Raw genomic sequence first — 26854 nt, 5'->3', positions numbered from 1 at the left:
AGTTGGCATACACGTACAGACACATGCAGTATAAATCTGCACTAAACAGCTCAAGGATAGACTGCTAATGCTCCTACTCCAACATTTCACTGCGCAGCTGAGGTTAAGACTTTTCCTCCCTTCCCCAATTCTGCTGTGAGCTCCCTAGCTCTCAGGCTTATGTTGCTAGTACTCTAATGAGGTTGAGTATGAAGTGACAGTGCTGTCTTATGGACATTTAACTGCCTGGAAAAAAACTAGGGAATTTAGTGAAGGATGAGACCCTCTCTGCCATTAAGAAAGATCTTCCCTTTTCACCCGTTTCACATGAACCCTGCATTAGAGACTGTGAGAGGAGAGCTTTGTAGAGTCCACCATTCTCAGCAAAACCATCTTACCCTTTGTGAACACTGAGCCCCTAAGTGCTCGTTTAGCTGCAGAACAAGTCCAGCACTCCTTGATGATTGCTGCTGTTCTGCAGTAACAGAAAACAAGCGGTACAAGCAACCATATTGCAGCTTCCTGCTGCTGCGCTCAGTCACAATTTATTCCCGTCCTACAAGCTGTTTTGGTTAAATGTGCTGAAGGTTTGGATCTGATATTTTTCCCCATATCAGCAAGATCAAAGGCAGAGAGAGAGGGAGGGAGAGAAAGAGAGCGAGCGCATGAGCACAACAGCGAGAAAAGCATCACTGCCGAACCAGGAACAAAAGAGATAAGTGCACCCATACTAGGACACAGTGTTGTAGTCGCAGAAACCTCACTAATGACTAAAGCATCCGTCTATCAGAGAGAGGGACTGCGATTGCATTTTGCTTCTGGAGGGAAACAAACAGATTCTAAAGTACCCGTTATAACCTGCAAACAGGGGATCCATCCCCTCCTGAACCAGAGCAGGCAGCAGGCTGGAGCTTGCTGCCACAGACATCAGAGAGAGCCCTGCATGGTGCGCAAATCTGATCTGTGCATTAGCAGCATCATGGGCAGCCGCTTCAATTATGGCTAAAATTAAAGCAGGTGGTTTCAGATTTCAAGTTTTATCCCCTTTGCTCCTGTTGCTGTCATCTGCTTAATGAATAACAATTGCTTTCTTTTTGCACAACCTCAGCAGCGCTGCACTTCCCAGCATTTGATTGCCAACCAAGCAGCAGAGCTTTAAAGATGTAACTGTGCTTCTTTTTCTTCCCAGTAAACAAATGCCAGGCTTCTAGGGTCAGGAACTCAACGGAGAATTCAGCCTGGACCTCTCAAACCAGAGCAGGGCTTTACCAAATGGTGTTGCTAGGGACTACCTATGTGCAAGCAAGAAATCTGCCTCCTTACATTGTAATTTACATGCTAGGATGTATACGCAGCCTGAATATTTTGCTCTTGGTGGTGCTAATTGCTGCATTCTCGGGTATTTTCCAACTATTCTCGTAGTATTTCCAACTAGTTGTCACAGGCTGGTTTGTCAGTACTCACTGCAACACTTTCTTCTCAGTTGCCATGAGGTGAGGGACCCTGGGGAGAGAGGCGCTGGCTGGGTGGGTTGGACGGGAGCCGCAGCCCTGCGACGAGGACGGTGCAGAGCTGCCTGCCGAGAACAACAGTGGCTCCCAGAATTCTGCACAAATCATCCCCGTGCCTGCCTGTGGGATAACGTGGCATATTCCAGACAAGCGGAGGAGCTCCCTGGGAGGGCTGGTGCAGAAGCAGAGGAAGCTGCACCCCCTCCTGGGTGTTCTGCTCTGCAGAGCTCTACATTCCCTGCAAAATGGGAAACATGTCTCTCCGAGACACGGAGAGAACAGCAAGCTTTGTCTCTCTGCTTGCCTATGTAAAGCAGCTTTCTGAGGAGGTTTTTGTTATTGCAGCAGTCAAGAAAGGGGCAGTGTTGCCCATCAAGGCAGAAGGGCATCCCAGGTGCATCTTCTTCCACTTGAAGGGACAGCAGGTGTCGTGTTGTATGGCTATCACAAAACCTCTGTGCTGTGTACAAGCTGCTGTTCAGAAGCAGGAATTCCAGGCTGTCAGGGTGGCTTTCAGACCAGACCCTGTTCCATTATGTTCCAACAGAATTTTACACTGCAAAATAAAAAGGTATTATGCAAAAATACCTAGCAGGTCCACATGTACCAACAAGAAAGCCTTACTTCAGTGTGCAGAGATGCTTTTGTGGGCATTGAAACCACAAGAACAAGTCCCTTTTATTTTGCAAAAGAGGGAATTAAAACTGCAGAGCAGTAATCACTGATTGTTTTGACATACTGTAAATGCCTTTGATTGGCAAAAGCACACAGAAGCATTGCAGAGATCAGTATCTCCCACTGAAATCCCTGGAGTCACTGCACAGCAGTCGAGCAAAGGCCTATAGTATTTTTGCTGGAAAGTGGTTCAAGTTGCTTATTATTGCCCAACAGATGCAAGCAGCTTGATCTCTTACAGTTTGCTTATTAGCAAAACTCTAGATGGATAAAAGCAATTCTCTTCAAAATCCATTATTAAAATAGGATATTTTGCTTTGCTACAGTGTTTTTATTCAAACAGATTCAATATGCTTTTTAATAGCTGATGCTACTGGGACTCAGCAGTGAGGCAGTATCTTTTCTAAACCATTATTTAAAATAATGTTCTGTAAAATGCAAAATATTAATTAATTTTTTTCCCAGAGGATCCTAAAATGTAAAAAAAAAAAAAAAAAATCCAACCTCCTTCAAGTTAAAAACTGTGACTCAAATTCTGTCGTGCTTAGACTGAACAGAACCCAACTATAGCTGACTGGAGACTGCAGAATTTTCCTCTCATTTATCAGGACTGTATGATATCTGAAGCAGAGCACAACTCCTTCCCCAATGTACATGGAATGCTGGCATGTGCACTTTTTCACCTATTAAAGAAGACAACCCTGGGAAGGGGGAGACCAGAAGCAGAATCCAACTTAATAAGGTGGAATTGCACAGCTACAAAAGTAAAAATTAAAAAAAGTCTCTGAGCATGGAAGAGTGCCACCAGCAAAAACAAAAAGCAAAACAAGATTAAAACCAGCAGAGCATACTTTGGAGCACCGCTGAAAATGGCTGAAGGGTATCATGCAGACAGCCAGAAATGACAATATAAAGACATCAATCGTCCTTTTTTTCTGTGCATGCTCAGGACCTCAACGAGATAGAAGACAATGAAGGGTTAGTTGGAGTCCAAACAATGCTGGCAGGCAATGGCTCACTAGGAAAGATCAGCAGTCTTGCAGCTGAGTTCAGCCTCTTTACATCCCTAATTAGCAGCATATTTTTAAGACAGAAAGTTGAAATACACTTTCTGCAGAGCTGCTTTAATCTTCAGTATGAAAATGGGGCCAAAGCTTAGTTCTGCGTGACTGGGATCTATACACATGACTTTGTAGATAACAGATCTATTCATGTGATTCAAGTCCTCCCTGAGCTCTCATGGCTGGTGGACAGGCGGCTGTCATAGGAGGAGATTCGGGGATGTAGCCTAGTCCTACCTCTGCCACTGCCCCCTGGGATGACCTTGACCACATCACTACATCTCCTTCAGTCTCACTTTTTCAAATGGGGACTGTGGTACTGTTCTTATAAAGCACTTAAGGTCCACTGCTAAATTGCCAGGTATTACTAATAGCAAGTACTTTCAGTTCTGTCAGAGAAGGATTTCAGGTTACCAAACTGTAATCCTCCCATCAGCACACCCCAAAGTTAGACTGCTGCAAAAATGTTCCATTTTATCCTAATGAAGTGTTTCCCTGCCCCTGTGAGTGAAGCAATAGAGCTACCACTAGATTTTTTTTCCCCCAGTTTGTTCCCTAAGGAGAAGAAAGGATGTGATCACGCTGTTTTCAGTCTGACTCTTACCTGCAATAACTCAGGGACACATCAGACAATTTTGCTAAACCAGACAAAAGGAGAAAGGCCAAAGAGATATTAAGTTTTCCCCTGTTTTGTGATAAACAGGCAGGCTGTCGATCAGAAGATGGACAGGCAAGTAGTCCATATGCTGAGAGACAGCTTGCAATGCTCAACCAAAACATCAGACAACAGGGAATCCACATAAAGACAAGCCAGAGAAAAATAAACTTGAGTTTCATGGCTCACAAAATCATTTTTTATTTGTGGATGGGTAGGGAGAGGTTGTTCATTTTCAATGAACGCTGCCAGCTCTGAGACATTTGTGTTTACTTTTCTTCCCTTTAAGCACAGTGAAGCTTGATTCTTTGCCTGAATTATTCTTCAGATATCAAAATACTGTTTGCAATCCACCTGAGCAAACCACAGTAAGCCCACTAACACCAAATGAAAGCAGTTTCTGTAGACAAAATCTGGTTACTTTATGGTCTTACTACACATATTTTTTTTTGTCTCGGAAAATAAGCGTGCAACAAATGCATATCCAAAATGTGTTTGGAAGACACACAGTAAATCAGAGCTGATTAACCAGTCAAGACATCAACAAAGGAGAAATTTTAGGGACTCTACATTCACAAACACCATTATTTCTCTCCTGCCACTTTCTACTCATAAGCCAAAGGGACATGAAAAGTCAAATCACCTTCCTTCCCAAAGTGCCCAGATAAGCCCTGCCACCTTCTGTATGTCACCTGCTAGGAAGAGTGGAAGCATAAGAATTCATTAGATTGAGGAATATTTTTTTGCCTTCCTATACTTATACTAGAATTTCACTATTTCATTGATTCTGTTTTTTTTTAAGGAAAGATGTTATATTCAATAGATTGGATATTTTGGCCAGTCAACTTGGTCAAAACCTTTTCAATCAGAAGCAGCCTGCCTCCAGTGTTGACACTTGGTCAAATACACACAACCAAGTTTTATATTCCAGGCTCATCTGTTCCACATATCCAACACTCCATAGCCTACTGCCTGAGCTTTTGTTAAGAGATGTGTTGCTAGTCCTTATACTCATATTGGCACACATAAAGACAAAAGGTAAGAAAATTTCCAGAAGACTGCAGTTTCCTAGACTTGCCTGGTTTAATTTACTATTTCTTTTCCAATGTAATTTATTTCCACAAAAAGCCAGTTATAAAATTGGATTGTCACAATATTTCCAGGCTGAAGATTACCAAGCATCCTGGTGCGATATTTAGCTCAGGTTCCCACAAAGTACACAAACCCCTGTTGACACTACAGCTTGCAGCTGAAATTGTCTTGAGTAAGGAAATTTGATCAGTGGGGACTGCAGGTCCCAGGATATGAGCCTCCAGTTTGAGTCAGGGTGGACACAAACATACTAAAGAGAAAGAAGGAAACAATCTGATTCACCTGCTGCAGCCCACAGGCTCCTGCTAGGAAGGATTCAAGCTTGACACTGAAGGCTGCAAGGCTGCAACTACTCTCTGGACCTTTGGTTACAGAAAACCTTCCTGCTTGTCTCCTCTGTGACCTGTTTTGTTACTATCAGTTGCAGCTAAGTAGTATCAGGGGACTGAAACACTCCTTGTCACTGCACAAGAGCCTGCATAAAAAAATAACTGTAATACAGGAAAAGAACACAAAATCTTTGTCCCTTAAAAGCACAGAATGTTTTTAGTGTCCTCCAGTCCTCTGAGGTTTGGGTGCAGCAGCAGAGATGAGACTACGTGAATGTCCTGACTGGTCCTCCAGACAGAATGGAAGCACAGCTAAGCATGTATTTGTCTTCATTAATGTTGCTCTGTGTGGACCCACAGACCACAAAGATGCATGGTCTTAAATTCCTAAGTGTATGTGTTCACATCAGAATACCTATTTGCAGGATGCAAGCAACTACTTCAAAACATAAACTTCTGTTTCACAGCACCTAAACTAATTTACCTATTGCCTAGCTACCTTTTTGCAGGCACAGGCAGCCTGCTGAGCTGAGTACACAGCCACATGAACAGGTATGCTCTGCATGCAATGAGTGTGGTGGAGCTCCCTGAACACACTACATCCTGGTGCTGAGGTCTGCAGAAGCTCAGGCACACTCAGCATTAAACCACAGCACTTGGGGTGTTCTCATGAAGATGGGACTCTTCAGTAGGGAAAAGGCCTCAGTGCATAGTTTGAGGCCATGGGATAAGTATAATTGCCAAGCATCACCGGTGCACCGGCCAATTACTTTGTTGTGATGCAAATAACATGTACAACAACAACATGTACACAGTCTGGGGGATGAGAAGCAATGGATTCTAACTGCAAAGCCAATGAAACGGAGTGATTTGCAATAATTTTTCAAAGGCAGGTTTTCCTGTTAACTCTGCTGACAAGCTGTGAACTCCTACCTGCAGAAGAGTTGAGCATCTGTAGAAAGCCCAGGCTTGCTGCAAACCTAACAACTCTTTGTAAATAATTGTTTCCATTACTCCTGCAGCCTTAGCCACCAGCTATGGTAGAAAACAACCAATTAAACCAGCAGACTATTTTGCTAAGGTGGAACTTTGCCGGGGTCATCTGTGTCACTAAAACCATGGAATGAAAATTGATTCACGGAGTCACAGTGGTCTCTGTGCATCACTTGGACCCAACTTTGGCATTTTTAACTGGGTTAGCTTTCAATCTGTGCTCAGATTTCCAGGAGCTGTCATTACGGTGTCAAATACCTTCTCTGCAAAGTCCCTCAGTCTAGGTTAAACTCTTAGGAATTTTAATCTGTCTGCCTAAAGAGACTAAGGAATGAGTTTTTCCAAGCCAAGTCATACTTCTCCCCACCTGCCTGTTTTTCTGCTTCCAAAACCTCAGAAGGAGAGTTTTCATTTAGTTTTGACCAAAAATGTAATGTTGCTGAAATTTACGTAGATAGCCCCTGAAAGATTAACAACCTTATTTATCAAAATGGACACTTTCCTCAAAAGCAATAAAAAATCCCTCAAGCAGCAGCTTACAGGAATTAAACTCTTTATATAAAAATACACAAAGCACTCCATTAAATATATGCAGACCAATGAACTTCATTCTTAATTACTAAACTATGCTAGAAAAGAATTGAAACAATAAAACCATGAAAGACAAAAAGATGTATTTTTAGGGATGTAAGTGGCATTAACATCAGAGACAAGATGAATGCATCAGTATGGCAGTGACCAGGCTTGTGAGGGCAGCATGTCCAATATTCTAAAAATACATATATTTTACATTGCAAACACTAAATATGTTTTAATCATGCGAGTACTCTCATTTAATTTACATAGATAAATCATAGGTTTGAAGTTGCTTGCATGTTTACTCCATACTTGTAGGATTAAGAGTTACTCTGTAGCATCTTCTCCTTCTATCCAGTAAATTAACTTGAATATGTGTATGAGGTATATATATATTGTGCTACTTTCACATAACCTCCCAGAATATGGTGTCTGCATGAACACGAGTTATCTACAAAACCTAGTGACTCACCTGCACTTATGTTACGGAAGTCACAAAGTTTACTCAGAGTCTGCTGTCTCCCAGAAGTCTGATTTTCTCTAACGTTCCCTTTCTAAACAAGACTCAGGGCTTCTGGCCATCTCGCCCTCTCATTTCTATTCTGGACTTGGAGGGGTAGTCAGAAGATTAATTTTAAAGGAAGGATGATTCTAAAAGGATACAGGCCGTCAAGGGACAAATTAAATGTGTGCAACTGTAATGGCTGTTTTCCCGCATACATTAATATTAGATTTTTAAACCACTCTTTACCTCTGAATCAGGAACAGCATCCATACCAGAGCATGGCAGCTTAGCACTCTCCCTTGGCAGCTCAGTGAAAAACCATGTTTTAAATCAGGTTACCATTTTGTTTTAGAAAGCAGCTGTACAGAAGCAGCGTGTTATTCTGACTCATAATATGCAAATAACTGGGAAAAGGCAATTACACATAAAATAGAACCTGGTTAATGAGACACATATCTGGAACTAGGAAGTACACTAGGGAGCACTGCACATACAAATTTATCCTAAGATGCAGATACAGTGTTTATACATACCCCATGCAAATCAACAAGATCCAACCCAAAGCGTTTCAGACAGTATTCAAAATTCTAAGTGTCACTTGCCTTTACTTTCTAATGTGGTAGTGATGACACCTGATGTGTCCAAACCATGCTCCACAAGCAATGAGTTTTAGCTCACACTGCTTTTAATTGTCAAGATCCCCAATTCAGTCTCACATGCAGCACTCATGACAGCATCCTTTTCAATAAATCTGCCCTGGAGACAACCCTGACACCCCTGTTATTATACCAGGTCAATGGTATTGCTGACATTTGACAAACAAGTAAACTAACACCTTCCTCTGCAGCAAATGTTTCAGAAAAACTATAACCTTCTCATTAAAAAACTGTTTCCCCTACTCCCACATCTGCTAAAGAAGCTGGCATTTCTTAACATACTGCCATTAAAATCTTTATTATTATGGGCTTCTAGTAACTTAACAGCTAGGGACTTGATCCTGCAAGCACAGCTGGGCATACAGATTGGCAACATAAACAAAGCCATTGCCTTTGTAGGATCAGATCCCATCCAGCACAATACCATGGCAATTATATACACAGGTGAATCCATTCATTCGTAAGGCAGGAGGTGGCATAAAACATCTTTCAAAAGATAAGGAGAAAACAGTCACAGCATTTTAATGCTGAAGAGCCCTGTCTGACAAATGTGTCTGCTCTAATCTGTTTTCATCTTTAACAAGGAATTCCTGTCATTTTACCAGAAGTACCAATTCTGAAAACCTGCTCAGAAAACTGACCCTTAACAACAATGAAAAGCTCCAAAGCAGAGTCCTTCAGGTAAATGCAAAGAAAACAAAGTACTAACAGATATAGAACAAGCTTATTACTGGTGATCTTTGGGCAGAATACAATTCTAACCACAAGGCTTCATAATTTTATGCTACCTTCTTCTAAAGCTGTGACAGAAATACTGGCTGTGACAAAGAAAAATAAAGTTTGCGCACGAGGAAGATTTTGAAAAAGAACTGCTGATAAGGAGCAGTAAAAGAGGTACCTGAAAATGTGAACATATGCGAGTCACCTGATCCAGACACCATATGAAAAGAATTATCTGTTGAGTTTGCTGTACTTCTAATATCTTTCAAAAGCCCTGGTATTTGGAGAGGCACCGCAGTAAGGAATGTCATCTTTTATTTTTTCCTTTCTGAGATGAACGTCTGCCTTCTCCCTTAGGCTGTGGTCCTACTTTATGTTTCTACAAGCAGGGCAGCACACATGTAAGCAGTTTTATTGAAATCAAGAAACCTTTATGCAGTTGAACTCATTTGCTGCCTTTGGGATACGGTCCTTTGAGAGCAAATTAATGGGATAAGTATCATCTTCCCACCGCTCTTCCGTAACAACCAGGACAGTGAGCCTCCAGCCCTGCAGTGGATCTACTCAGGCTTACTCCTAGAACACACAAAATGCCCAAGCCTGTGCCTGCTGGAGTATAATGAAATGCAGTTGTAATAGCACACTGCTAAGAACACAGGAACCTCAATTCTGCAAACACTTCCACATGTGATTAATCCTGAATAAACGCTGCCTAATTGGATTCCAGATAATAGTGTCTGAAGAAATCCTTACAGAAGTACAAATTTACATTGGCTGAGATGGAAACAGTGACATCTGGGCTGAACACCAACTAGCAACCAATTAGTTGAAGATTATAAATAATAACACTACAGTGCCTGGCATGAGATGCCTTCCTCAGGTGTGTTCTTTGCCAGGCTCTGCCTCACTTAACACCTTCTTCCATGTTCTGGAAGAGGCATCTGGGACAGCAAGCTGGAAATCTTCACAAATGTTAAGACAAAGATAGTCTCTTATGCTCATGTGTATGTACATATAAACACGCAGTCACTTCGCTACACCCAGTGATGGTAAAACCCATATGACAACTGACTCACAGAGTCCTGGGCCTGGGACAAATATCATCTGCAAGTAAACTGAAATCTAGCTTGCAAAAGGAAAAAGCTAACACATCTGGGAAAAAGGATTTGCAATGTAAGAGAGAGAAAGCTGGAAGCAGCAATACTACAGGAAGCCAATAGTGGACCACAAGTTACATTTGAACAAGCAATGTGCTGCAAAGGTCAAGGCAATATGCAGAAATCCCCATTTGCAAACACACATCGTGCCAGGGAGCTGGCAGACAACCCTCACGTGGTGCGGCCGCACCCAGGAAAATGATTTTGGACCTCTGCAGGACATCACTGTGGAGGCTGGTAACAGCTTGAAGGAAGCTAAAGCAAAATACAGAGATACTGATGTTAATGCACATACCAAAAGGCAATGAATGGGGCTGGAGGAATTGATTTACATACAGGGAGGGATTGATTTACATACAGTGATGAATAATAAATTATGTCCCATGGAAGGAAGGAAGACCATGGACGGATGGCCTCAATTCTGCTATGGAGTACAAATCACACCCCTGCATGCCTGCGGGCTCTCGAGCCCCCTCAGCCACAGTGCTTGGGTGGTCTCAGCACAAGCAGTAGGAAAAAGAAAGGCAACAGCTGAGAGGAGGAAGGACAGAAATATCCTTTTGAGGCACAGTGCTCTGCTTTCTGGCATAAACTTCAGGTGCTTTGTCAGGATGGCCAACCCACAGCACATGCTAGTCTAAACACCTCTCCACCAGTGCCTTTCTCCCCATCCACAGCTGCTACAATGGGAATATACTGAGATGTGCAATAGAACACGTAAGTCGTAAGCACCCTACATCTAAAGTTTTCCCAAAGGATATGAAGAGGAGGAGCTGGAGGAACTGCCTCCTAGTTACCAAAGAATAGGCTAGGGACTAGGGTAACAGCCAGGAATGGAGACCTGGATCCTTGTTTTCTTCATGAGGAGGAGATTCCAGCTGAGGAAGATACCCTGTCCTTCAGGAATTAAAAGAAGGGGTTTGCAGCATCCCTTTCATGGAGGCCACTGTAAAATGTAAGATTTGTGGAGCCAAAGAAAAACTAGCAAAAGAGAGCTGCTTGTATCCAATGACTTTCTACACAAATGTCAAACATACCCAGGGAAGGGCAGCAACTCTAGAATTGTTCTTAACAACTACAGCATTTGCTCCTCTATGTGTACTCTCCTGCTTCTCGCACCTGGATTGCATCTCCAGGCTGATGCTACACATCTCTGTAAGGTCGCTCCCCATGTTATTATCAAGTTTCAATATGTACTCATCTGGTACACTTAGTAATTCAGTCTGATATGGGATTGATTCCCAGAAATGGTTTGCATTATTGCGTCTCTCCAGCTCTCCCATACCTGGTTTCTTCTTCCCTTTGCGGGAGCGTGGTTTTAGTTTCTGTGGTAAGTGGCTTCACAGGTAGGTAATTTCCAAGCCCAAGGAGTACAAAGTTACTGACTTTAAAGGCTGACACACTGTTTCCTACAGTGACACTACAGTGATACCTGTAAGGTCCCTACAGCCTGGAATTTTTTCCCTCCTCCCTGTCTCTACTCTGCTGTATGTAGGAGGCTTTGTTAGCTGATGGTCTTAAAGAAATTCTTTGGTGTATGATATTCCTTGCCCTGTTTTTCCTCTTTTGTTACATGATGTCTTCTATTCAAGCAGCCAAGCCATAGCTGGCAAACAGCCCCTCTCTAGGTTTTTTACACATTGCTGCAAGGCAAAATAAACAGTTGTTTCCAGTTTGCATTGTCAGGGCTACAGATGTATGCTAATTATCCTTTCAGTCTGCTAATGGAAAACTGAAAGACATTTAAGTGTACTTTTCTAAGGCAGAGACCAAGGTCTATGGACACCTGTCCCTTTTAATGCTGGGCTTTGTGCTACTCAGAGCACAGTACTATGTCATCTCCCGTTATGTTTACTCTAAAGGCATTTTCAGATTTCCACAGGGCTTTACAAAAGGCCAGGAGACAGATTAAATCTTTCTGAAATTCAAGAACATTATGTGTCTTTTTTTGAGCGGCAATGATGCCAAGGATAATATTTGGGTTGACCTGAGACCATTTGAAGGACGGAGGGCTTCAGAAGAGGGTGACAGGAACTACAGATTAACATGGGAAGTTCATTGTTTTGGTAAGATGCTGTAGCATTTACTCAAATTTCGTACCTTCCTTTTGTTTTCTAGCAAAAAAAAAAAAATACATAAACAAACAAAAAAACCCAACTCCAAAGCCAAGCCTCATAAACCCTTCAGGTAAAAGTTGGTATTAGCAAGACTGTCATGTCTAATAGTCTCAGCAGAAGAAAGGAAACTGGAAATGAATCTGCAGTTTATTTCCAGTTTTGGTATCAGGTTTAGAACTGGCTGTTACACAAATGAATGAAACAATCTCAGATGTGCAAGGCCAGCAACGCAGAGACCTTCCCAAAGGGAGGAAGCAAGGATCTCTTTCCTTCTTTAAGTTTTAGAAGCCTTACCTCATGATACTCGCTTGTTTGCCAAATATTTCTTGGAATGTTTCAAATAACTGTTCATTCTAGTTGGTCCTGCTGTGCCTCACCCAAAGTACTGGGCCTTTCTCTGTTGATGCTGCCTCTGCGGGAGCCCAGAGTCAAGTGATGTGCTACTATGGCAAGGTGCTACACCCATGTTTTAAGCGTCTATCTTCTCTATGGGAGATTGCATACCTACGCACAGAATAGGTGTGTATACGCACACATACATACCCATATCCATGGTATGTCGAGATGAGAGATACAAATGATGCAGGAGAAGACTTGAGAATTACCAAGGTACCTGAAGTTACAGGGAAGTACTGATGTTCAGCTAATCCCTAACACCTTCAAGAAGCTGGCTCCACAACCGCTTCCTGCCTGCTCCACACGGACTACTTTCCAGTGTTTGTTGCTATATTTATCAACCAAATTACAGTATTACTGAGAGGCCTCAGGCAGACTCATTCTCCCTGATGCCTCTCAAGCATACACTGGAAAGGTCCTTACTGTTTAGGCAACACTATTTCAAAAAGTTGAAAAGTCCAAGCTCTCTTCAATGTCATCACTTTTCCTGCATTATCAGGAAATCCTTTCATCTAACCTCAAATGACAATTGTATATACTTACTGTCAGCAATCACTTGCTTACAAGATTTTTATTACCCTAAATGCAGGAAGAGTCATTTATGCATTATTATGATGGGGAAATCAGGAAATGAAGAGTTAAGACTGAAAACTCAGCCTTCTTTTGCTGTCTATGCTTACAAAAAATTCATTCCAGTTGGGGATGCTAAAAGGTTCTTACAAAATAATAAAAAGAAGACATCTGTCAATTAACGTAATGGAAACTAACATTTCTCATATCTTTTTGCAGCAGGAGCATACAGATTGACTTGACAGGCTACAGATTTCACTAAAGAGGCACCCTTCTTTCAGACAAAACACGTATCAAATGACTTCCATGAGATTAGTTGATGAAAATTATGCAGCAGCTTCAAACTGACAAGGAAGAATATCTAACAAAAAGTCTGTACAGTATGGGTATGAAAAACTTTAATTACTTATTGCCTCAAAACTTCTGAGACAACTGTCTTTATTCTGGGTTAGCTTCATTTGGACTTAAAATCCTGAAACTGCAGGAGAAAATGTATTCATCTATTGTCATTTACACAAAAAGATCAGACTTGCACATTTGGGGCTAGTTATTCACATTTATTAAAGAAAAAAAAAACACCCAACAAAAACCAGAGAGATTCAAAGAACTTAATTTTAAAGAAGTTCTCCCAAATAACCCTGCCATGCTAACAACAAACACAGAACATCTTGGCCCCAAAATGATTCATTTGCCAAACAAGAGCAACTGGAAAGGTTTCACTGTAAGCTATGGTTCAACTTTATGTATAAAAAATACTCCATCTTCAACTACAATAGTCAGATGAAATCTGGTTTTAAGTCACACTTAAAGCAGAATGCAGGAGCACAGAGAAAGACCAACACCTGCTGAGGTTCCCCACCTTCTGAACACTAGGAAAGTTCACACTTCACTTGTTATTTCTTTTTAAGTAAAGGAAACAGTTCTCAATGAACTGATGAAGTCACTGAAAAGGCACTCACAGGTACTCTAGAATATCTGCAGAACCAGATATCTGCAACTAAAAGTTTAAATGTGTGAAAGCAACATGTGTCAACCTGGTGCAGAAGGTTTAGAAACAAAAAAAAAATGATTTCATAAAGGATTTACTGCCTTAAATGTGCTCTTTTCAGACGCACCACAGCAGAAGTCATGGGAGTGCTGCCTGAAGAATCCATGACTTCAACATTAGTTCCCAGGTAAGACAGACCTTTGCAGTGATCAGGAAATCCTGTCTCATCTCAGAAAGGAACGGAGGCCTGCCATGAAAAATTGCTTGCAGATCTCCAAGGAGTGATGTATGAGTGAGGTACATAATTAAAGAGGGAGAGAGACGGAAGAAGCTCTGAGCTGGTAAGGGAGAAGTCACAGGAGACTCATATTTAGTAACACGGCAAAAGTGAGGTCATAAACCTGAGCAACCAAAGGGGAAAAAGGAGAAAAGCACATAGTGAAGGACTGGACAGGTCCCAAATGGCCAGGGAGAAAAGCTCAAAAGACTGCAGACTGAGTTTTGGCAGAAAAACACAGAGAAAGATCTGTTGTGTATTTCTGATGGACCCTTTGAAGTTTTCTGGATTTAATCTGATTTTTGTCTGTCATTCTTTGCCAAAAAAGATAAACCCTGCCAGGGAAAAACCTACCTTCCCTTATCCTTATACTAATAAGAAAACAAATGGTCTGTTTTAGATATCAAAACACTTAAAATGTAGAATCTTTCTTCTATGATGTGTTTGAGAGTTTCATATTTCCAATACTTGCAATTATAAGTGACCAAAGTTGTTCCTGGTTAAGTATCTTGTATTTTACCAAACTATGTCAGAACATAGGTCCTGGTCCTACTACACGGAGAGCTTCACTGCAATCAACCCACTATCTCTATTTGTACTTCACTGAACTGGATGAGAGAGGTTCATTAACTAAAATGCTTCTGTAGGGGTCCCCAATATATATGTATATGTATATACATATTTACTGATAGTGAAAGTCTCCTGGAATTCTGTCACTCTGTAGAGGTAACGTAATTTAACTGACTCTAATATTGTATTATACCATTATACTATAAAGTTATTATCTTTTTAGGCTCTAGTCTAACAAAGTCTTTAAGCATAAGCTTACCTTTAAGCCCTTTTCTTGGATTACTTTAGTCCATACTTTAAGATGCCTAACTTTAATGCCTTGCTGGACTACTGAAAAAATATACTGATATAAAAACTACCAGGTAATCATCACATTTATGATGCTCAGCTCACCACACACACTAGTTCCCATTAAAATGACAGAATTTACTATGTATTATTCTAAGCAATATGCTGAGAATTTCATACCCATTTGCAACTTTAATACGTTAAAGTGCCCCAAATACCATTTTGTCATTACTATTGGCAGGGTTTTTTTAACAGCGATATTCATATGAGGATTGTCAGCTAACTAGCAAATTTGGAGTTCAAGTAGGTGTTAATACAGAGTAGCAATAAAGGAACTGGACAGGACAAACAGGAAATTCACTTTCAGAAGACCATAAATACACCTTCATAATAGTTAGTGTGACACCATCACTTTAAAGGCTGTGATCTATGAATACAAAATGGTCTAAACAGTTCTAAACATCCATGTGTTTTACACTGCCTTACCTGATTGGATCTCTTTTGTATTGACCCCAGTCAACTTTGCCATCCCTACACAAACTATTTGTGTTTACCCAAATACAGTTCTTGTCTCCCCAGCTGTATGATCCTAGATTTCTGTTCAATAATGGCATCAGCCATTTACTTGGGTACGCTCTTATTTTATTGAGGTCATTCCAGACTTTTTCCTCTGCACTCTATAGTTGCATTAACAGCTTCCTTCCTATTTTTAAATCACCAGCTAATTTCAGCAACTATGTGCTTATTGTTTCTTCAGGGTCACTCATAAAACAAACACCATTATTGATCTTTCTGAATCTACCACTAGTTTTTCCCTTTTATCTTGTCTGAGTGACTATTCAAGAGGCAATTTCTCAACAAACCAGGACATCTATCCTAGATAAACTAGGGTATCTGAAGAAAGAGATTTTTCTCTGTGTGCTAATACAGCTTCTATCATTGCAGTAGCCAAGCAACTCATAAATGTTAGTGATTTTGTCTCCACGACACCTTTTTAAAGGGAAAAGTGTTGTTAACTGTCTTTTATGAACATGAAACTAAGACAGGGGGATCTTGCGCTTCAAAGGCAAAGACCACTCCTGAAATGTAGAACGAATTGCATCCTTATTTCCTATATCTGAAGCACAGCAGCATCTTCCCTTTATTTCTGCGTGCAAAAATTGTGCACCCCGGATGCACAATTGCTTCTCTGCTGGATTACAGGGACTGATGACCTGGCCAGTTGGTGTTTATTCTGCATTTTTGATGAGTATCTGAAGGCAACTGACATCAGAGGCTAACGCAAAAATGTGTTAGACCAAATTGCTGCCAGTATTTTATCTACTGTTATTATTAAGCTTCAATACAATAACTGGGGTTTAAACCCTCAATCTATTCACTGTCCTCCACTTAGGCCAAAAGAAATTTTGCTTTGCCAAAACAAAACACAATACCAAAATGTAAAGCAGCCTTTACAGGTAGTAGGACCTAAGTGACATTTTTCAGGCCCCAAGTATCTAAAGCATCTTTGAAGAGAGTTCGTTTTATTCAAACATTTTATTTTAAGAGAGTATGTAAAGACAAGATTTACTGGCCATTACCATTTGGCTAAGTGTGGCTCCTTTCAGATTAATTCTAGACCAATCCACAAAGAAAGTTCCAATGCAGTTTGACTACTTTAACACATTAGACAAAGTTTTTCAGTGGTCCCTGGGTATTTCAGCACTATCCAGCCACCTTCGTTATGGTTTCTCTCTCTTTACTCACAGAGGTGAAAGGTTTGCTGGTCTTGTTCTTGCAGATCAACACACCTCCAAAGAGAGGGGTGGAAGGCTAATGGTCTAGCACTAGAGATTGCTGCATACACTGGATAAGTCTGCAGTGTTGTGCCACATGGAGGTGGCTGAGCCCGCAAGCATTACACCTAATGAGGGACAAGAGTAATTGAGCAAGGTGCAGATCTGCACTACCACAGCTGGATGGAGTTACTTGTTCTGCATGACACTGCCCATGCACACAAAAACGTATGCTGTGTGTTTCATTAAAGGGCAGGCAGAGTCTTTCAGTCTTCCTGTCCTGCTTTAACACTTCCCAGGTTTATTAAACACAGTTTAAGAAGTTTGTCCCTAGGCAGGAAATTCATGCCAAAGGTCTCAGAGTTGCAAACCACCATTTGGTAGGAACAATAACACTGTCATTAAAGGGTACTGTTACTCATATTATTAGTTAGTATATTAGCATGAAATAAGTTTTTACATGAGAATTTAAAGATCAAACATGCTAATTGCATAATGAATAAAGAAGTAGGCAGCAAACACTGAAAGACCTGGAAACAAGTGAATCCCTTAAATAAAAGGCATTCAGTTAATAAGGGTATCGGAGTTGCATTCTCAGTTCAAAACGTGCTTGTCTTCTAGTTTTGGGAAACAAAATAAAGACTAGCGTCCTCACTAAGTTTTGCCTTCTCTTAAGAAAGCATGCATCAGGCAAAACTTGTCAACCAGGATGCGGAAAAGTCCTAGTAAAGATGGTATCAACTCTATTTTTCACAAGCAATGCATTATGCTCAGGCAGACATCAGTTTGATCTAACGTGTTGTATGTAACTGTATCATGTGTTACAGGAGTACATTCTGTGCCTCCTGACACTCAGATGAACTAAACCCCAGTACAAATGCTTCCCTGGCTTGACTGCTCTCTTCCTACCGGATGGGAGACTCTGGGCTCTCTACAGTTTCTACCCCTGTTTGCTAAGTCATGTCAAAACTAGAGACTGCTTTGTCTTTACTTAACTTTACATCCTGTTACTTGCAGAAAGGAAGTAAGTTATGTTAATAGCACACCTACTTTTTCCTAGTGAAGATGCATTCTGTTGGGTATTAGTGCCATTCACACACATATTTAGACACCCAGTCAAAGGCTATGACCAGCTGTACAGCATATAACAATTTTTTTAACAGAAAGAAAATGCCATTAAAACAAAAGGTCCTGTTCTGCTTCTGGGTAAACAAACTGTAATTTTACAAAGGCTCAAAAAGGAAAGGGATAAACATGCTTCAACGTGGTAATGGTCGCAACTGTTCACATTAAAATTTTCACAGTAAATTAAACCATAACAGAGGTAGGAAAGAAGTCAGTTTTCAGTGGCTCATGCTGTTCTGCTGACATAAATCGCCATTTTTTAGGTAGTATATCCACCACCCTGTATAATGATAGAATAACAAAACTGCAACCCAGCGTTGATTAAGTTCGGCCTTTTGCATGCTAATTTTAGCCTGCTCTGCCAAAATAATTGCATGCGCCACCTTATTTACATGCTTCTAGATATTTAGCACCCTCTCACTATTCTTTCTTCACCATCCTTTACTTAAGCCTGTGGCCCTCCCTCCTTGTTCAGTGTCTGCTGTTCAACACCACTTCTGCTTCCTGAGTTACACTCAGGACATCTTCCCACCACGCACACCCATCCTTTTCCAGAGCTCTCTTGGCAAGGGTAATGCTAAATGTCAGTCCTTCTTCTCCCTGCCCCTCTGTTTTCCTGCATGCCGCATACAACTCTTCATTATCTTCATGCTCTTTATAAAGACCAGCAACTTTCCTTGACTAGAACATGTTGGCATGAAGCCTTACCCAACCGTCCCAGTAAGGCTGGAGGAGCCAGGTAAGTACAGACTGTCGCTGGTTGATGCCAGCCAACAAGTTCACACAAACACGTGTTACACACCGAGTTTACACAACAGTGACCAAAAAGGAGGGAAGGGACAGGCCGCGGAAGTGTACCAGACCCCCCGGAGAAAGCTCTGCTCTGCGTTATTGTAGCAGCACTACAAATGGATGTTTAAATACAATGGGGTGCTTATCTGCCTGCCAAATGCCCACGATGCCTTTCCACCTCAGTTATATCATGGCAGCGTGAAACAAAAAATGACAAAGGACTATTAAAGAAAGTCAACACAGTAAAAGACGAAATGAAGGGGGAGGCCCAGCACCCAAAAGCCTGCGTGCAGCGGTGTGGCAGCCGAGCCGCAGGGATGCAGCACCCCGCACGGACCCCGCCGCAGCTCCGAGACAGGCCCCGCTTCACCTCACCCAACCTCTCCGCACCAAGCCATGCCCGGCTCCCCTTGTCCGCCACCGCGGGGACAGCCGCAGCCCGCGCCGGAGCCTCGGCCCTTTCCCCACATGTCCGCTCTGGCCCTGCCCCAGGCCCTGCCCTGTCCCCACACGGGCGCCCAGGCCGGGCCCAAACCCTCGTCCCCTGCCCCGGGCCGCGGTGGGCCCGCGGGAGGCGGCCGCCCTGCCCTGCCCCAGCGCCGGCCGCGGGGGGAGGTGGGGACCCCGCTGCCCCTCGGGGGGGCCGGGGCGAGGGAGGGCGTATAATAAACAGCATCGTTGTCATGCGGGCAGGGCTGCCGGCTCCCCAAGCCTCCTCCCCGCGATAACAACCCAGGTACAGCCCGCGCTCGCCCCCCTCCCTCCTCTTCCTCCTCCTTCTCCTCCTCCTCCCGGGGGGCCGGGGAGAAATCCGCAGATCAAAGAAAAGATGCACAATAATAGCGGGGTGGGCGCGCACCGCGGCCCCCCGGCCGGCGGGAACGGGCCCGGGGCCTCCGGCGGAGGCTGGCCGCGGCCCGGCCGCTGCCCGCCCGGCAGGAGAGTGAGGGGGGCGGCGGCGCGGGGCCGGGGCCGGGCGCCCCCCGCCGCGGTACTCACCCGGGCCGGCCAGTGCGGGTACCCCTTCATTTTGGCGAACACCAGGTCTCCAGCCTTGTATTCTCGGGGCCGCGGACGAGCCATCGGGAGCCGCCGCGGGAGCCGCCGTGTGTCCCCCCGCCCTCCCGCACCCCCCGCCCCGCACACGCCGCCCCGGGGGCAGCCGGGCGAGCCCCCGTGGGGTGCGATGCGCCCGTGCACGGGGCGCAGCCGGGAGCGGGGCCGGGCCGCGGGCAATCCCCGATCTCTCCGGCGGCGGCGGCAGGAGGAGATGGGGTGTGTGTGTGTGTGTGTGTGTGAGTGTGAGTGTGTGCGTGTGCCTGTGTGTGTGAGTGTGTACGCGGGGGAGGGGGAGGCCTTGGACACAACCCCAGCAGCCCCCGGTACCAGGGAGCCGGCTGGCGGCGGGGGCCTGGCCGGGCGGGGGCGGCCGGGGTGCCCTCACCCCGCGGCGGCGGGCGGGCGCGGCGCTGCCCGCGGCCCCCCCGTGCGAGCTGGCTACGCCGCCCGCGCCGCCCGCTCCATCCCCGCCGCAGCCGCCGCGGCCCCGGGAAGATGGAGCCGTCTCCTCCGAATTACTCCTCGGGCAGCGACCGAAAACAGGATCTTCTTATCCCCCGCCCGCTCCTCCTCCCCCCCCCCCCCCCCCCCGCGCTTTCCCTTCCTGTTATTTTCTAGGTACACAGATCGGTTTCTATGAAAATAGGAGAGCAGAGAGCGGCTGCAGTCCCTCCCGGCCCTGCCTTCCCCGCTGAAGCATGACACGGTTCTTTATGCGCGCCCGACATGGAGGCTGGGCAGCGAGGAGAACCCGGCTGGTTTTTACAGCAGGGCCCCAGCTTTCCAAAGGCTCCCAGCCCTGCTGAGTGCCCCGTCCCCCCTTGTCATGGAGGCCCAGGCCCCAGCACTGATGGGCTCCTCGGGTTGCCTCGGCCTCCCCCTGCACCGCTGGCCACACGCTGTCAACAGGGCCTCCCTGCAGCCGGGGTACCTGCAGACCCCCGGCTCTAGAACGACCTCCCCACGCAGCCAGACCCCTGGCAGCACACAGGCCCCTAGGCAAAGGCCTGGCTCCTGGGCACAGGGTTTTCCCCATTCCTGTACCCAGTATCTTACCCACCACCAACCCCTCCACCTTGTTCTCAGCACAGAACTCAAACCCCACAGCTACAAAGACCTGAGATCTGGTTAAATTCACAACAGGGGCTGTCCCTCAGAGGGTGTTTGGGGCCTGGCTCCTGCCAGATGATGCCAGTTTTCACAAACATGCACCTCTGTGGGAGGGAAGTACTGGGAACTCACAAATCCAAACCATGGGTACAGCTTTTTTACCATAATGTTACCAGCTAGGTTGTAATGTTCAGAATAAATTATCATTGATGTTTATTATACCAAAGGATTGCCTAGAGGAGCAAAAGTAGGAAGAAACCTGCAAGCAGAGCCACCAGCAGAGAAGTTTAGGAAAGGTTTTTCTGCAGGTTTGGCTGAGGTTGTAGCAGTGGGTTCCCCAACCATTCCCACATGCAAGGAGGCAATTACCCCTTTGGGTTTAGGGACACAGCTCTGGCTGGATGCTTTACTGAGTCCTAAGGAAAGCACCTTCCCGCTGATGAAGAAGGAAATAGGTGGCTGAAGACTGTAGGGTCACATTTCAGGGAGGAAGTAGGTGAACAATAGAGAGCACTACTGGTCTGTAAGGGCTGGTAATGACAGAGAAAGAAACACTTCTAGCACCTGTTCCTGGGATGGAACAGGACCAAGAAGACTCTTGCCATTTATGGTGTCCCCAGATGTGGTTCCAGTGCTCAAATGCTGCTGTTGGCAGTACATGAGTCAATAAAGTTTGTCACTGGGTCATAAAACAGGATAAGCCCTTCTCTGCTGGGGGAAGCGCTGCTGTAAAACCATTATCTCAGGTATCAGGAGCAGACTAACAATGGAAAAAAAACCATTCAAGAAGCTGAACAAACATTCAGATGATTGGCCTGCACTGTGCTCAATGCCGATAGCTGTTCCTGAAGTACTGAGATCAGTGACAGGGTTATCGCCTTCAGTACAGACATGTGGCCAAACAGCTCAGTTTCACTTTCACATCTGATAGGATTTTGCATCTTTTAAACAGATACCTCATTGGAATTTAAATTCCCTTCTGAAAAACGTAATGCAAAATTTCTGAGTATAGGAGCAGTGAACTCTGATCAGAGTCTGTCCAGAATAACCCTGCATGCTGTGTCTCCCCTCTCCTATCTCTGTTATCTCCCCAAACCAGCCTTATCTCCAGAAGACTACTGGAGAGGTGGAGCTGGGTTGTGTTGTGTTTTTTTTTTTATATTATTTTTAATACATTATTTGCTTTTGATGCCAGATGTGAATAGCTCTTTCTAGTAACTAATTTGGTGACCTTAAATGAGGAAGGAGCAGGATGTATGCCATTTTCTTCCAAAAGGAAACTGTAGACATTATTATGTAAACATCCATGCAACAATGTATTGCTAATGTCAGGATAGCAAAATTCAAAGTGACTAGATACTGAACTGAAACATCTCATTGAAATGTCCACTTTTAACTTCCTTTTGTCCCAGCATTGGTGTTGGCAGAGAATGCAGTGAATGAATAATGTTTCTAGTCTGCAGTGAAGGTGATCACATGCTAGAGCTCCAAAGAAGAAGAAAATGCATCCCATAGACATGCAAGGATGCAGCTTTTTCTCCTGTGTATAGGGTATAAAGTGTAAACAAGTTGCAAAGGTAAGAACTCTGCTCTGGTTTGGCCAGCTGGAAACTCTTCAACACACTGCAGAGAGTTTCTCCATCAAGCCGTGGTTAAGACGCTGGGAAAGGACAGGGAAGAAAAAGCAAATTTCCCTGCTATTAAATGAAAAAAACCCAAATCAAATGTTCCACATATTGACAGCACAGAAACACACCTCAGTACATACAGCAAAGGAGTTTTTAGTGTGCATAACCTGTCAGCCATTCATCATAGTGTACAAAGCCTGAGATGTCCTGCTATGTCACCTGTATTCTCCTCTTTTCTCTTCTATACAAAGGGAGTTCATCTACCCATTCTACACAGAAGTGGGAAAGAGGAGCGTAGAGAGTTTCTTCCAAACACTTCAAGAGCAGTTTGAGATCTTAACCATGAATGCAGGGGCACAGAGGCTTGCTGGTATGTACACTACATGTATATAGCCCAGGTCTTAGTGTACAGAAGTCAAGAGCTGAGTCTGTCTTGGGCAGACAAAGATCAGCCGGTCAGAGGCAGGAACACCGTGTCCTTACTGAGCATGGGAGATCTGCAGCAGGGATGGCTCTCTCCTTTCACCTAAGCCCTCCCCCATAAAATAAGATCGAGTCCCCTCTCACTTCTCATCCTGTCAGACTGGGGTTCTCTTTCCAAAAGTATGAGCAGGGGAGGGGAGTAAAGGCAGAGGCCCAGCAGGACCACACAGAGAGGTAGTAGGGTCAGGAGTGTGGTCAGTAGTGAAACCCATGAGCCACCCAGGACAGGTGGAGTCTGAGGTAACTGTTTTGAAGCCACTACCACACTACTGAATTTTGCTCTCCCAATAATTCCAAGGAAACACTGTTCTTTAGATATTGAGAAGCTTTAAGCCAGTACTGATCATTCTCCCCCTATTCATATAAGGAGAAAAATAGCTACATTCCTAGTTGACAATTTTCACAGGGAAAGAATTCCATTGATTCAAGAGTGTGGATCAATCTTTAAGAAAAGAGCATGTGAACATAAAAGGCCCAATTTCAAAAGAACCCTCCAAAGTCATGAATAAATTTTTAAACATACGCAAGTTTTGCATTAAATACTCCATGATCATAGTTTTGCACATATACATTTGTATGCAAACTGTCTCATATGTGAACCCTATCCATGTTGCTATCTTGCACTTTCCATTTCGTGAGGTGCTGCCTATATTGTGTCTGTAGAAGCCACATAGATTATTATATTTGCCTCTGAAATTCTGTCCCTGGCCACCTCACCATTTTTGCTTTCTTCGCTCAAATTTCTTCTGAGATCAGACTCTAAATGCTCTGCAGCGTGGCCACTTTATGACCAACTTTACTGTAAGATACTGAAATAAAAGTATTTTTTTTACTCATCTATCTATAGCTGATATAATTTTCTTTCCTTCTTCATTTCCTTTTCCTGTATGCAAAAATGTGCCAGCGATGATTACGGTGATTAGTATTTTGCCGATGTCCACAGTAAGCTAGTGCTTCTCTGTTAAATATTTTAATAGGAAGTTGTTCTGAGTCACAACTGAGCCTTTCCCCTGTGCAAGGCATGTCTGAGAGCACTGTCTGAAATCACAGAGCTACTTCGTGTAAGGCAGAAAGAGGCTGTGATGTTATATGTCCATCCCAACATGCACTGAAGGGCACTTACCGTGCCCATTAGGATGTTCTTAATTACTGGAGATAAGAAGCTCACCAGGGGATCTTGAGCCTTCTCTGTAATAAGTTTAAAAGGGAGAAGGGTGTGTGTCATAGCTGGAGCATGTTACCTATACTCGGTTTCATGAATCTTATACAGTGTAGCAATCTCCTAATCATATTAAATTAGACAATCTTTAAGGTGATTGCTTCAGGTGTGTAGAGGTGTGAACGTGTATCCTAGAGGCAGAAAAGATGGGAGCGCTTCAGTTAAAATTAACTTCTCTCTGACTGGGAGCTTTCCATTATTAATGGGAAAGGTTTGTATGGGATGGAAACGTTATCAGTGAGTATGCATTGCTGCCATTCTCTGTAGGCATTTCAGCCAAAGCTACAGCAGACAAAATATGCCTACAGTGAGTGCTGCTTAACAAGTTCCAATTCAACCTTTGTTTTCAGTTGCTTGTATATTTTTCATCATTTAACCATTAAAATGGAGAGTGTCCATGATGACTGCGTGGCTAAAACATACCCAAACCTCTTCTGACAATGACAGAGGAAGAAATCACTGTAAAATTACCAAATTGCCAGGTACCATGTAAACAGAGCCAAGTTGCAAGAGTCTGAAAAACATTCATATGTGCTCAGTAGGGGTTGATAAACAAGTCTTAGATGTTCTGTCTGGACTAAATGTGCTCTAGGCTAAAGTGAATGTGATTCAGCTCATGACTGTGGAAGCAAAGCTCATGAGAGTTAAAAATGGCTAGACAGTGTACCAGAGTGGAGGGATCAGGCATACATGCAGAGAGAGAGCTAGGAAAAGCTGGAAGGGGACCAGGAGCTAAAGCCTGGGAAGGACATAAGGAAAAGCAGAAAGGGGTCAGGAGATAGAGGTAAAACCAGCCACAAATTTAAGATGACAAAGATTGCAGAACATATTAGAATTCATCAAGAAAACCCACACATGACCTGACAAAATTCTGTGGCCCACTGTGTCTCATTCTCTGACGGTAACTTCTGCATACAAAGACTAATGATCTGTTACTATGCTGCCAATTAACTCATCAGCTTATGTGGAAATCTTGACACTGCATTCAAAGACACTGGACTCCATGACCTAGTAGAGTGTCTAAGTGGTAACCAGCCAGAGATTTTGTACTGGGGGATAAAACAAACAAACCAACCCAGAAAGAGATTATTAAAGACTGTATCACAAACCTCCCAAGAAGACAGCAGAATTAAAGTTGCACCAGCAGCCTGAGCCCAAGCATTTCTCAATGTTTGACTACCTGACTTTGCAACTTCACTGTTCTTTGCTTTTTCTCTTGTGGCATGTGAAACGCTTTAGCAGTCACTTGTTGAGAAACACTCATCAAAACCTAGCGCTTCCATTAATATGCAGTAAACATTACACATGATATGAAGATTACCTTGTTGGACAGAAGATAAGACGCACAGCCTACTTTGCTGTTCCCATAATTTTAAGTGTTTGGCAGAGGTGTCATTCATTGCAAGCAAACTAAGGACTTCTCATCTCCATTTGATATACTAATCTATAAAATGCCTCTTCAAATGGCCAGGTGAGAAACCCCATCTCTAAAATAAGAAACTCATAATACCTAGGAAAAAAACCCTGCAACAGACATTTCTCCTCTGGAGAAATATTTTAAATGTGTCATCTAAAGCCTCAGAGATTTATTGGCTGAGAAATATGCTGAGAGTTGGCAGGAACAATAAATTTAGTGCCAGATTCATGACACTAACCCCATCGTAGTTTCCCCTCATAAATACTGGAGAAAAGGATTTCTCTCACATGTCCTCTGGTACATTCGTCAAAGTACTTTTTGGAATGTGGCTTAATGAATTATTACATCCCAACATGGACAGCAGGACATATTTATTTAAGAAGCTTTGTATCTTCATGTCTGTGTCACCTGAATGACAGTGCTAGAAGCTGAGGAACAAAAGAAATAATGTGGCAAGCATGAAGATTCTTGAGATTGTGGCTGGTTTGTACCACTGGGTGATACTAGTACTCAAAGGCACTTGCGGGTAAGGACTGAGATATTGCTGGTGTTTAAGGTGTTGAGGAGAGTTCTCAGGCTGTGTGGCTGTGGTGATGCTGAGGGTGATGACCATGATGGATGCCAGGATGAAAATGGGCATGGGGAAGTGCTTGGAGAAGTAGATATGATACTGAGCCTAATAGGTTGCAGGGGAAGAAAGTCTTCACCGGCCGGGCAGAAAGTGGGGCAAGTTACTCATTCTCAACAAAGAGGGACTTAGCAGTCTGGGCAGCCACTCCTTTCCAGGGAGTGAAGGAAGCTGGAAGGGTGGGACTGAAGCTGCTGTGTCCACCACCACCACACTTGGTCTGAAATGCTATCACTTAAGCCTTCTAGTGTTCTCTGACAGGTCAGCACACCACCCTGTGCAATGCAGGAACTGGTTCCAGCTGGCTCCTGTGAGAGCTTCTTAAAAGCACATTTCTTCACACATTCCACATACCCACTACCTCCAGATCACGTTTCTTGTGATGGCCTGCGAGAGTGCCCCTTCCTACTTACATCTTGTCATGTGGCAGCCACATGTTGATTGTTTCCCCATTAACCATGCCAAACCTAATATCCTGCTCACCTATTTGTCTTTCAGAGATC

At 43.7% G+C, this 26854-nt stretch overlaps 1 protein-coding gene across 1 annotated transcript in view; it reads right to left on the bottom strand.

The window, feature by feature from the left end:
* HDGFL3 (HDGF like 3) overlaps nucleotides 1–20267 on the bottom strand; it is a 38293-nt gene extending 18026 nt beyond the window's left edge. The window contains exon 1 of the mRNA XM_061446852.1: nucleotides 19807–20267. Within this exon, the coding sequence (XP_061302836.1) occupies nucleotides 19807–19890 (84 nt within the window). The 5' untranslated portion in view covers nucleotides 19891–20267. The remainder of the gene's footprint in view (nucleotides 1–19806) is intronic.
* Between the last annotated feature and the right edge of the window lie 6587 nt (nucleotides 20268–26854).

Source organism: Pezoporus flaviventris, unplaced genomic scaffold, assembly GCF_033815535.1.
Source record: "Pezoporus flaviventris isolate CSIRO_AGI_PZ_B2104156 unplaced genomic scaffold, CSIRO_AGI_Pfla_v1 ptg000006l, whole genome shotgun sequence".
Lineage (NCBI taxonomy): Eukaryota > Metazoa > Chordata > Aves > Psittaciformes > Psittacidae > Pezoporus > Pezoporus flaviventris.
Note: the sequence above shows the minus strand (reverse complement) of the source record. Positions and strands in the feature narration are given on the sequence as shown.